General features: G+C 43.4%; 1 protein-coding gene across 1 annotated transcript in view; it reads left to right on the forward strand.

The window, feature by feature from the left end:
- The first annotated feature begins 7,994 nt into the window (after positions 1 to 7,994).
- Positions 7,995 to 12,649, forward strand: part of PTGFR (prostaglandin F receptor) — a 57,887-nt gene continuing 53,232 nt past the window's right edge. The window contains exon 1 of the mRNA XM_038745970.1: positions 7,995 to 8,830. Coding sequence (XP_038601898.1) covers positions 8,033 to 8,830 — 798 coding nt within the window. The 5' untranslated portion in view covers positions 7,995 to 8,032. The remainder of the gene's footprint in view (positions 8,831 to 12,649) is intronic.

Raw genomic sequence — 12,649 nt, forward strand, 5'->3', positions numbered from 1 at the left:
GCAGTATGGGTGGAAAAGAAGAAGCTTGTTCTAGAGATCCTGTGAAGGAAGAACCGACAGGATTTGGTGACAGAGTGAGTATGATAGATGAAGGACAGAGAGGCATGGCGAGGGCTTGGTAGCAAGATAGATGAGATTGAGGTACAATGAGTAGGTTGGCTTTAGAGGAATCAAATGTACAAGCCAGATTGTGGTAGGAAATCAGTGAGTTAAGGTGGAGGGGTAGAGCTGATGGAGTACTTTAAAGCCTATTCATTCATTCAATCGTATTTCTGTTTGATGCAGAGGTGGCTAAGCAACATTAGAGATTCTTGTGGCAAGAGGGGGCATGGACCAATCAGTTAATTAATCATATTCATTAAATGCTTATTGTTTGCAGAGCACTTCATTAAGCGCTTGGGAGAGTACAATGCAACAGAGTTGGTAAACGTGTTTCCAATCCACAACAAGCTTACAGTATAGAGGGGGAACTGAACTTTTTTTTTTTTCTTAGAAAAATGATCCGGGGAATAGAGTGAAGTGTGGACTGGAGTGGGAAGAGATGCGAGGCAGCAGGGAGGTCAGCGAGGAGGCTAATGTAGTAGTCAAAGCGGCAAAGTGGGATAAGATAACTGTGCATGAAAGCTTGAGAACACTGAGTGAATAAGAACAGTTCATTCTACACTCTCTGGAGTATCTTTGGGTTTGCAGTTCTAGCTACTTGTAGAGAAGCAGAGTGGAGTAGTGGATAGAGCACAGGCCTAGGAATCAGAAGATCATGGGACCTAATACCAACTCTGCCAGTTGTCCGGTGTGTGACCTTGGGCCAGTCACTTCATTTCTCTGTGCCTCAATGACCTCAACTGTAAAATGGGAATCGAGACTGTGAGTCATACACGGGACAGGGACTGTGTCCAACCTGATTTGCTTGTATCCACTCCAGAGCTTGGCACATAGTAAGTGCTTAACAAATACAACAATTAATGTAATTATTAGAATATTTCTGCTACTTCATGAAGGAAAGGATTGCTATCTGTTTAGATATTTGGGTTGTTCACTATTAAAAATGCAGCCTCCACTGATCTTTGTTAGACCTTGTCGAGGCCTCAGAATTACTGCATTTCCCTTCATTGAAATTTTTCCGCACCTCACCACCTGTCTCTCGTAAGTGAACATTTCTCTTCCAGGAAAGAAAACATCTGGATCCAATTAAGGTGGCGTTTGCTACCAAGAACACATATTCCATAGTCTGTATTCAGTTGCACTGACTCCCTTTCTTTAAGTTTCCATTTGATCCAGCTGTAAAATGAACAAGTGAGTGGAACCTTCAAATCTCCTTTCCAAAGCGGTATTTGAATTATATGAAATTTCAGCTTTGAATTCCTCCCTGCCCAGAAAGAGCAGCATGTGCTGCTACCACTGGGGCAGGCTCATGTGGATTTGTTACTTTTCTACCAAAGTGTTTTATTTTCTTTTGCTTACCTCTTCTGATTCGCACATTGTTCTCTCTTTCTCTCTGCTTTTGTGTGGTTCTGAGGAAACTAGATTATATTAATGCCAGTAAAATGTCCTGGTTTGCAATTTTCCTTTTTGCTCCTGTGGCCAGTTAGTTGGTTTATTCTCCCAACAGATTCACTAGAAGTTGGTGGAAATTGGTTTTCCACAACTTTTGGCAGTTGAGTGAATTCAGCAGTTTCCTGTGTAAAGAAATGAGATGTCCAGCTGAGGCAAAACAGAAATGTGCTTGCAGTCTTTTGCAGAAGCTTCTGGGTAACTAACGAATTTAGTTTAGGGAAGAAAAATCTTGAGTACATTTCCTCGCACCCAAAGGCCACTCAATAACTACCAGTGCTACTAGAAGCAGTTTCAAAATTTGAAACACTTTATCTTGGTATGATATTTGTATATCCTTCAAAAGTTGCCAGAGTAGGAAAAAGACTCTAAAAATTCCTTTTAAATGACTGGTTTAAATCAGATCTGATTTTGAAAGGTGGATAACATTGTAGCACTAAATTTATTTTGGGCTATAAAATTTATGTTGTTTGATTTTTCACCTCAGTTTCCATTACAGGGAACAAATCGCAGCCATTTTAAAGGTGAGTAGATACTACTTCATGCTACTTTAGTATTTTATTGCTTTTTATATTCCAGGAATTTATAGGTCACCTCTCAGATTATACCAGAGAAGGATTTTATTTCCATGTGGTAATCCTCTTCCATGTAGTGGTAAAGTGGTGGCAGCATTTCATGGACAAAGGGAAGTGAGAAAAATCTGCTTTCAATGCTTTGTGAATCACACTATGGGGCAGCAAAGTAGACCTGCCATAGACAACAGACCTGCTTTAGAGGTCTTGGCAAACAGCACACAGTAAATCCTCAATAAATAGGATTGACTGAGAGATATACATTAAAATCAATGGTAGATATGTTTCCCCCTCTAGACTGTACACTTGTTGTGGGCCAGGAATGTGTCTACCAACTCTGTTATGTTGCTCTATTGTACCCTAGACTCCCTAGACTGTAAGCTCGTCATGGGCAGGGAATGTGTCTGTTGTTAACTTGTTCATTTGTTAATTTTTTGATGTCCAAAAAAGGTGCTGAGTTCAGTCCTTCCCAAATTAAGACAAAAGTAAAAACACTTGGCAGTTTCTCCAACCACATATAGCTAGTATCACTTCTCTTTAACTATCCCAAAAATCTAGCTATAGTTTCCTTTGAGGTGAAGAGTTCCAGTCAAGGATAAATTTCCCTTACAGTGATCCTGCCCCCCCACTAACCTCCGACCTCACAAGCCTGTACCTTTGGCAGACTGAAAGCGTGTTGTGGGCAAGGAATGTGTCTATTATATTGTCTTACATTCTCCCAAGTGCTTGGAACATTGCCCTGTATGCAGTTAGAGCTCAATAAATATGATTGATTGATTAAACTCATCTCTCTCATTCAACATACTTATCCAATCTCTCACCAAATCCAGTCAGTTCTACCTTCACAGTATCTCTAAAATCCACCCTTTCCTCTTCATCCAAACGACTACCATGCTGATCCAAGTACTTATCCTATCCCGCCTTGACTACTGCATCAGGCTCCTTATGGACCTCACTGCCTCCTATCTCTCTCCAATCCAGTCCGTACTTCACTCTGCTGCCTGGTTCGTTTTTCTAAAAAATGTTCAGTTCACATGTCCCCATTCCTTAACAACTTCCAAGGCTTGCCCATCCACCTCTGCATCATACATAAAGTCCTCCCATCCTACCTCACTGATTTCCTATTACAAGCCAGCCTGTACACTTCACTCCTCTAAAACCAACCTACTCACTATACCTCAATCTCTCCTACCTCTCTGCAGACCCCTAGTTCATGCCTACCACGTGATCCTCCCCTTTCATATATGGTAGACTACTACTCTCCCCTCTTTCAAAGCCTTCAAAGAGCAGCAACATTGTCTAGTGGAAAGAGAATGAGCCCGTCTGAGGATCTGGGTTCTAATCCTGACTCTGCTACTTATCTGCTATGTGACTTCACTTCTCTGTGCCTCAGTTACCTCCTCTATCAAATGGAGATAAACACTGTGAGCCCCAATGTGGGACCAGGTCTGACCTTGTTAGTGTATATCTACCCTAGGGCTTGGTTCAGTGACTGGCACATAGTAAGCACTTAACAAAGAACATTTAAAAAAAAATCTCGAAGAGGCCTTCCCAAGCTAAGCCCCATTTCTTCAACACTCTCTCCCTCCTTTTTTGTTTCTGCACTTTGATCTGTTCCCATTAAGCACTTGATATTCACCCCATCATCAGCCTTTCAGCATTTATGCACATATCCTTAATTTATTTGAATGTCTGCCTCCCTCTCTAGACTGTAAATTTCTTGTGGGCAGGGAACTGGTCTACCAACTCTTTTGGATTGTCCTCACCCAAGCCCTTAATACAGAGCTCTGCAAACAATAAATGCTCAATAAATACCATTGATTAATAGGTTGATTGATGGAAATTAACATACACCACACATACTCTCCCTCCCAAAGGACTGCAAATAGTTTGTGGGACAAGGACTTTGTCTGACCTGTTGATCTTGTACCTCCATGAAGCATCATGGCTCCGTGGATAAAGCCTGGGAGTCTGAAGGTCGGGATTGTCTCTATCTGTTGCCGAATTGTACTTTCCAAGCGCTTAGTACAGTGCTGTGCACACAGTAAGAGCTCAATAAATACGATTGAATGAATGAATGAAAATGGGTTCCAATCCCAGCTCTGACACATGTCTGCTCTGTGGCCTTGGGGAAGTCACATCACTTCTCTGGGCCTCGGTTACCTCATCTGTGAAATGGGGGTTGAGACTGAGCCCCACGTGGAACTCACGTGGGACAGGAACTGTGTCCAACCTGGTTTGGACACAGAGAAGCAGCGTGGCTCAGTGGAAGGAGCACGGGCTTGGGAGTCACAGGTCATGGGTTCGAATCCCACTCCGCCACTTGTCAGCAAGCCAGTTGACTTTTCTGTGCCTCAGTTACCTCATCTGTAAAATGGGGATTAAGACTGCGAGCCTAACGTGGGATAACCAGATAATCCTGTATCTACCCCAGCAAAGCACATAGTAAGCGCTTAACAAATACCATCATCATCATTTGCTTATATCCACCCCAGCACTTAGTACCGGGCCTGGAACACAGTAAGCGCTTAACAAATATCACAATTATCAAAGCAGGGTGTAGTGCGAGGTACCTAGTAGGAGAATAATAATGATAATAATCATAAAAAAATTCCGATTTGTTTCCACTCAGGGGCACTGTTAGAGGAATTCACCCTGGGTAGATGGGAAGAAAAAACTCTTTTCTCCCTCCCTCGAAAAAGAAAAAAAAAAAAAAGGGCCACACTCTTAAATACACCCATTTCGGTTTGCTTTTCCCCATCTGCTGCTGAGAAGTAAAAAGCCTCGGAGAGCAGGTTTAAGAGCTACAAGATCGGACGGTCCATGTGGGGCACCGGAGCTGGGTGAGGAGGGGTCTTTTTTTTGAAGGGGACCCCTTTTCAGCGGCCTGGGAAGGTGAGGGTTCAGCCTCTCTCCGGCCCAGTGGGGGTCTCGCAGGGGGGGAAAGGGGAGAGGGAGGAGGGGACTTGGAATAATAGCATTTATTAAGCGCTTGCTATGTGCAAAGCACTGTTCTAAGCGCTGGACTCGCCCCCCCCCCTTTGATAAATCTGGGGGGCGCAGGGGGAGGGAGGGCGGAGCTGGGGGGCTGCCTGCGGGGATGGGAGGAGGAAGAGGAGGAGGAGGAGGAGGAGAAGAAAAGGAGGAGGGGGCTTGCACAGCGGCCTCGGCGGCCCCGGCCGGAGAGCATGTGTTGGGCCTGCAGGGCGGGAGCCCCTAGCCCCGCATGGGCAACTTGGGCCACTCAGGTAGAGCCCCCTCCCCACCTCCTATTGAACTCAAACTTTCTCTCCCGCCTCCTTCCCGAGGAAATCCGGCTGCCGGTCCTTCGGCCCCAAAGTGCCCGCCGACCCGGGCCTCGGGGGGCAAAAGGGGGCGGTGGGGAGGATGCCCTCCGCCAGGGATCCCCCCACCCCAAGCCCCCAGCCCCCTCCGGCCGGAACAGGCTAAGCTAGCTCCCTTCAAAGCCCTACTGAGAGCTCACCCCCTCCAGGAGGCCTTCCCAGACTGAGCCCCCCCTCCCCATAATAATGATAATGTCGTTTATTAAGCGCTTACTATGTGCAAAGCACTGTTCTAAGCACTGGGGAGGTTACAAGGTGATCGGGTTGTCCCACGGCGGGGGGGGGGGGGGGCTCACGGTCTTAATTCCCATTTTGCAGATGAGGTCACTGAGGCGCAGAGAAGTGAAGTGGCTTGCCCAAAGTCACCCCGCTGACAATTGGCCGAGTCGGGATTTGAACCCATGGTCTCCGACTCCAAAGCCCGGGCTCTTTTCCACGGAGCCACACTGCTTCCCCATCGCCCCCACTCCCTCCCCACGGCACGTGTGTATATTTGTACCTATTTCTTACTCTGTGTATTTATTAATGATGTCTATATGGCTATAATTCTGTTTATTCCGACGGTATTAATAATAATGATGGTATTTGTTAAGCGTTTACGATGTGCAAAGCACTGTTCTAAGCGCTGGAGTATTGACACCTGTCTACTTGTTTTGTTGTTGTTTTTTTGTCTGTCTCCCCCTTCTAGACTGTGAGCCCGTTGTTGGGTGGGGACCATCTTAAATATGTTACCGATTTGTACTTCCCAAGCGCTTAGTACAGTGCTCTGCACACAGTAAGCGCTCAATAAATACGTTTGAGTGAATGAATGAATGACGTTGTAGCCGCCCCCGAGTGCCCCCGCATTCTGCCCCGGGGTCCCCAGCACCCCACTTTTGGGGGACCGAGGGAACCCCCACTCCTAGCTTGCCCTCCTCTCCTCTAGATCCCCATGCAGTGGACCCCTCTCCCCTGGGTCCATCCCCTCCTAATCATCATCATCATCATCAATCGTATTTATTGAGCACTTACTATGTGCAGAGCACTGTACTAAGCGCTTGGGAAGTACAAATTGGCAACATATAGAGACAGTCCCTACCCAACCCACTTTCCCCTGCAAGCCTCTGGAAAAGTTCTCAAAGTTGGAGGTTTGGGTTGCCAGAGGAGCCCAGGGGAAAGTGACCACCTTAAGGAGCCCTGGGGTGCAAGAGGGGTGCAATTGGGTGTCAGCCTGGGTGTGGGTGGGTGAGTTTCTCTATTTCCAGCAAGGACCTAAATAAGCCTACTTAAGGCGAAACCCATTTTTTGGGGAGACTCCACATGTCAGCCAGACATGACTGCACCAAAGAGTCAATGCTCCCCCTCCACCGACCTCTGCAACAGCTGTAGACAACACTAGAGAAGCAGCGTGGCTCAGTGGAAAGAGCCTGGGCTTGGGAGTCAGAGGTCGTGGGTTCTAATCCCGGCTCTGCCGCTTGTCAGCTGTGTGACTTTGGGCAGGCCACTTCGCTTCTTTGGGCCTCAGTGACCTCATCTGTAAAATGGGGATTAAGACTGTGAGTCCCATGCGGGACAACTTGATTACCTTGTATGCCCCCAGTGCTTAGAACGGTGCTTGGCACATAATAAACCCTTAACAAATGCTATTATTATTATTATTATTCCCCCTTCTAGACTGTGAGCCCACTGTTGAGTAGGGACTGTCTCTATATGTTGCCAATTTGTAATTCCCAAGCGCTTAGTACAGTGCTCTGCACACAGTAAGCGCTCAATAAATATGACTGATGATGATGTTGATGATGATTATTATTATTATTACCACATTAGGGTCAAAATCGCCTCCCTGGCCGTACCTTTCCTTATCTATGTAATTTCAAATCTGCAGTGGACTTTTGGGTCCTTGTCCAGACATTGTTTCTGGGGGCCAGTGGCAACCTTAAATCTTGGGCAGCAGGATAACCCAACGTGCTGATTTTTTTTTTTTTTGTTTCGACATGAACCTCTGTACAGTTCTGATTTCTAAACTGAGGGGAATTTCCCAGAAAGAAAAAAAAACGAAATAGGAAGAGGATCATTCAACAATCTTAGATATGAAAAATCAGAAAAAAGTTGGGAAGCAACTACTAGACTCTGCTTTTGAAAGAGAGTGGGAAAGGAGTGGGGCATCTTGATTCTGCACTGTGTGTTTCTGATTTGCGACTAATGTGACAATTCTCTCTCAGAAATGCACTAGCTTTACTATTGTGTGTGGGGAAACTTTTCTCAGCCGGAATACCAGGAGAACGTAAATTTGTTTATCCTCCATGCAGTTTAATCACCAGTCTAATTTTTGTTAGACTGGCTGGAAAATAAACATAAAAATATATTCTCATGCGTGTTGCTCTACAATATTACACAATGCTGCTCATGTTAGGTAAAAAAAATGACATTTCTACCACAGAGCTTCTGTTTTAAATGTCAGATGAGCAATGATGAGATTTTTCATAACTTGGGTTTATTGTACCATTGCAGATGCCTTTTGAATACCGGACTTCTGAACTGTCTTGAGTCGGAGATGTCTTGAGTGAACAGCTCACCTCCACCACAATGTCCATGAACAATTCCAGGCCCCCACTGTTGCCGGCAATCGGGATCCTTTCAAACACAACCTGCCAAACAGAAAAGAGGCTTTCAGTATTTTTTTCAGTAATCTTCATGACAGTGGGAATCCTGTCAAACAGCCTCGCCATAGTAATTCTCATGAAGGCATATCAAAGATTTAGACAGAAGTCAAAGGCATCTTTTTTGCTGTTTGCTAGTGGCTTAGTTATCACAGATCTGTTTGGCCACCTCATCAATGGAGCCATAGCGGTTTTTGTCTATGCCTCCGATAAAGACTGGATCCGCTTTAACCAATTTAACGTTCTTTGCAGTGTTTTTGGCATGTGCATGGTGTTTTTCGGACTGTGCCCTCTCTTCCTGGGCAGTGTGATGGCGGTCGAACGGTGCATTGGGGTCACCAAACCGATATTCCACTCTACAAAAATGACATCCAAGCATGTGAAAATGATGTTGACCGGAGTGTGTCTTTTTGCTGTTTTTGTTGCGTTGCTGCCAATAGTTAGGTTTCGAGCCTATGCAATTCAAGCATCAAGGACCTGGTGCTTCTACAAAACAGAGCACATCCAAGACTGGGAAGACAGATTTTTTCTTCTGCTTTTTTCTTTTCTTGGGTTGCTAGCCCTGGGTATTTCCTTTTTATGCAATGCCATCACTGGAATTACACTTTTAAGAGTAAAATTTAAAGGTCAACAGCACCGACAAGGCAGGTCTCATCATTTTGAAATGATCATTCAGCTCTTGGCCATAATGTGTGTCTCCTGCATTTGCTGGAGCCCATTTCTGGTAAGAACCTATATTTTTACTGGTTCTGTTTCTTCAGCTTGTCCACTTCATATTTTATATTTTTGTTTGTTGACTTGTTTTTTGTATTTGTTTTTTCAATCTTTTAAGTTCTGAGGAGAAACACAGTTCCGTCTCAGTATTCTACTAACTTCCTGGAATGTGTTATTTTAGCACCCCACTCCTTGGTATGGGATTCAAACCACTCATGTCTTGCAGTTATTGTTGCTTGTCTGTTGAATTAAAGTAACTTGGTTGCAAAACATTTCTAACCATAATATTTCCAGTTCACAATGTAATCCTAAAACCATAACAAAGTGATAGCTTGCTTTTGAGCTGGTGAATATGGTTTTCCTTGCAAAGACAAAAAAAACACCCAGAAAACAAACAAACCTATTGATTACAGTGTGAAAGGACCATGTTTGAGCTAGGGAAGGAAGAGGCAGACTCAAACATGACTTAGTTGAAGATTACATAATATGATTTCAGGGTATTGACAGCAGTCGAGTTCAATTGATCAGTTGTAAAATGGTATTGCTAAGCCTCCTTAGGCAAACCTAAACTAAGAATTGAGGCAAATATCATAATTTGTATACAAAAAACTATGTGCTGAATTGTCTGGATAGTAAAAGTAGAGATATGTTTACGGGGGAAAAGCTGGCCTATGTCTTGGTGAGAACAATTTTAGGTGCAGTTGAATAGCTCAGTTTGGATTAGCTTGAAGCAAGGGGTACTTTCATTTGGTTTAATTTAGTATTCATTTACGCTTTACTATTCAAATAACTTTATCATTCCCAGGAACCCTAGGGATGAGTTAGTATCCTTATTAATGTTGACTCACTGAGTGAAAAGACTGGAGAATAAGAAAACTGGAGCCCCTAGACCTTGAGCCAGGCCTCTGTGCTTTATTGGTGACTTGGTGCAGTGAATATCCTTGAATGTATTTTCTGACGGGAATTGGTGATGCAGATCAATGGCTGAATTGAAATTCAGAAACCTTATGTTATAAGCTAGTTTCAGGGTACATGGTCCATCTTACCCCGCAAGTGTTATTGCAGCCAAAGTATATTGGGTGTTCATCAGATTCTCATTTCTTAATCCTGCACTCCCTTTCCTTTCTGTCACCCTTGCATAAGATTTGCACCCTTCATTCACTGCTCTCTCAAGCAGCGTGGCTCAGTGGAAAGAGAACGGTCTTTGGAGTCAGAGGTCATGGGTTCAAATCCAGGCTCCGCCACTTGTCAGCTGTGTGACTTTGGGCAAGTCACTTCACTTCTCTGGGCCTCAGTTACCTCATCTGTAAAATGGGGATGAAGACTGTGAGCCCCCCGTGGTACAATCTGATCACCTTGTAACCTCCCCAGCGCTTAGAACAGTGCTTTGCACACAAGCGCTTAATAAATGCCATTATTATTAATATTATATCTGCAATGTATTTATTTAAATTAATGTCTGTCGTCCCCCTCTAGACTGTTGGCTTTATGAGGGAAGGGATCATGTCTACCAACTCTTTTGTATTCTTCCAGGTATTTAGTACGGTGCTTAGTAAAGTGCCTGGCACATAGTAAGCACTTAGCAAATACCATCATCATTATTATTAAAAGTGCTCTGCACATGTAAGTGCCCAATAAATATGCTTGATTAATTGACTGATTGAGACCTTTCTCTGACTCAATCTTCTAGGGCCAGGCAGGCTCCATTTTCTGAGCTGGGGCAGGGCATAAGGGATCAAGGGAAAATCTACCAACTCTTTTGTACCATACTCTCCCAAGCATTTAGTACAGTGCTCTGCATATATCAATCAGTATGATTGATTGATTGTTTTGTGACCTTGGGGAAGGATTTGAGGGACTTCTCCAGAAATAGCACCCTGATGTATGCTTTGTTTTCTATGTCCAACCAAAAATAGCCTCCTTCGGCTCAAAAAAATAAAATAAAATAATAATTAAAATCTGCAGAGGTTGGAAGGGAATCCTGGGTCTCATCCAAACTTCTGTGTTGGAGTTTCTGGATGTGCTTGTCTGAGATTAGGATTCCGACCAGGGGTCGAAGGGCCTCACTTGATCTCTCCAAATAACACCATATTGTTGATGGCTGTATTCCTGGAGTAACTGCTGAACAGTACCACAAGAATTCCCCATGAGAGCACAGAACCCCATGTGGGGTATTTCTCTACCCCCAAGCCTGTGGAGGCATTGGGGCTCTCCACTCCTGGGCAAATGTCTCTCTCTCCACTGGCCATTAAGGTCAACAGAGATCCCTTCCCTCTTAACCGGTCTTACCTCAGAGAGAGGGCTGTGGCTAGTTCTAGGTGTGTTGAAGCCATCTTTTCTGACTTAGCATCACTGTGGGCATTGGGATCTAATACAAAGTATATCGATACCCACAAGGGAACTGTCCTAATTTCAAGGAATTTTCACCGGGCCACAGAGTCCAGAAGAAAACATCCCTCTTGATCTCATAGTAGGTTAGAGAATAACATTTTCTATTCTTTAAGGAATGCTTAAATTAAACTATTTCAAAATTCAGTTTGAGTTGGCACCCAATATTCATAAAATGTAAGAGCCGTTAGTAATATAGTAAGGTATCAGGCGATTCAGCAAATCTTTATTTTCCACTCAAATCTGGGGAGGTTTTATGGGGGACATATTTCACTTGGCAATTTTTTGGAATTGATTTTTTTTGAGGTAAATGCTTAGTTGAGATGTTCATATTAGGAGGGAATAATTCTGTCTTGTAACAAACTAAAATTACTTTAAACTGGATATTTATACAAATAATGTAACTAATGTGGCTGCCAACAATTTATGGGAATGATGGTTGCATTTATACATGGAGAGTGAAATGAACAATCATTTGAATTATTCCAATTAGTTATAAACATTGATTATATTTACCAGACAGTAGTTTAGAATGGCTGTTTATGTTGATTTAAGTGCAAAGACAATCTGAATAGTAATCTGGCCAAAATCTGCATTTGCTTTATAGGCAGTTTCCTTTTTTGTTGTTTTTGGGCCTGAATATAGGAAACTGCCTCAACTGTTAATTTCTCCCTGCTTGGGCAGTCAGAGATTTAGATTCCCAAATTAGGAACTCAATTTAACTCTTTTAAGTTTATGAAAATCAGGAGTTTCATAAAAAAACCCCAGGCTCCATGAGGTATTTTGAGTGTAATAATGGGTTTAATGTTTCCCTCTTGCTTAGATTTGAATTTTTTTTCAATTAAACAGAAATAGCAGAATTTAAATGATATCTTTTAACTACATCAGTTTCAGCATTTGACTTACTGCTTCCTGAAGGATAAATTCATGTATAAATAGTTAATTGTTCTGTTTCGATGTAATATTTCCAATGGTTGAGTTTCTATTTAAAAATGAATTATTGATATATTGGTATGCTTTACTCTGGTTATTGCTGTTTAATGTGCAAGTTCTCACTGTGCTCTGCCAGAGCACTCTGGTTTGGCTTCTGGTGGCTAGCAGTCCTGAATTCCCTTGTGGAAAGTTGACTGTCCAGGCCAATTTTGGACTAAAGAGTACAGTGGTGATGTGGAATGAGCTTGGCTAGTGGGGATTTGGTTGGGCTCGCCAAGCATATTTTGACTTCTAACTTCATCCCAGCACCCAAGGCCTTGGAAATACTGAAAAACTAATGAGATTTCCAATCCAAATGATTGCTAGTTTGTTTCCTAGATTCCTGGGTGTTAAACATGGGTTAACTATTGAGCCATCACTGCTGGCTGCGCAGAGAGGCAGATGGGGGGAGCTGATGAATGGTTGGCTGTGATTTTGGGTGTGGTGTGGTTTGCTCTGAATCACTTGG

Source organism: Tachyglossus aculeatus, chromosome 4, assembly GCF_015852505.1.
Source record: "Tachyglossus aculeatus isolate mTacAcu1 chromosome 4, mTacAcu1.pri, whole genome shotgun sequence".
NCBI classification, from domain to species: Eukaryota; Metazoa; Chordata; class Mammalia; order Monotremata; family Tachyglossidae; genus Tachyglossus; species Tachyglossus aculeatus.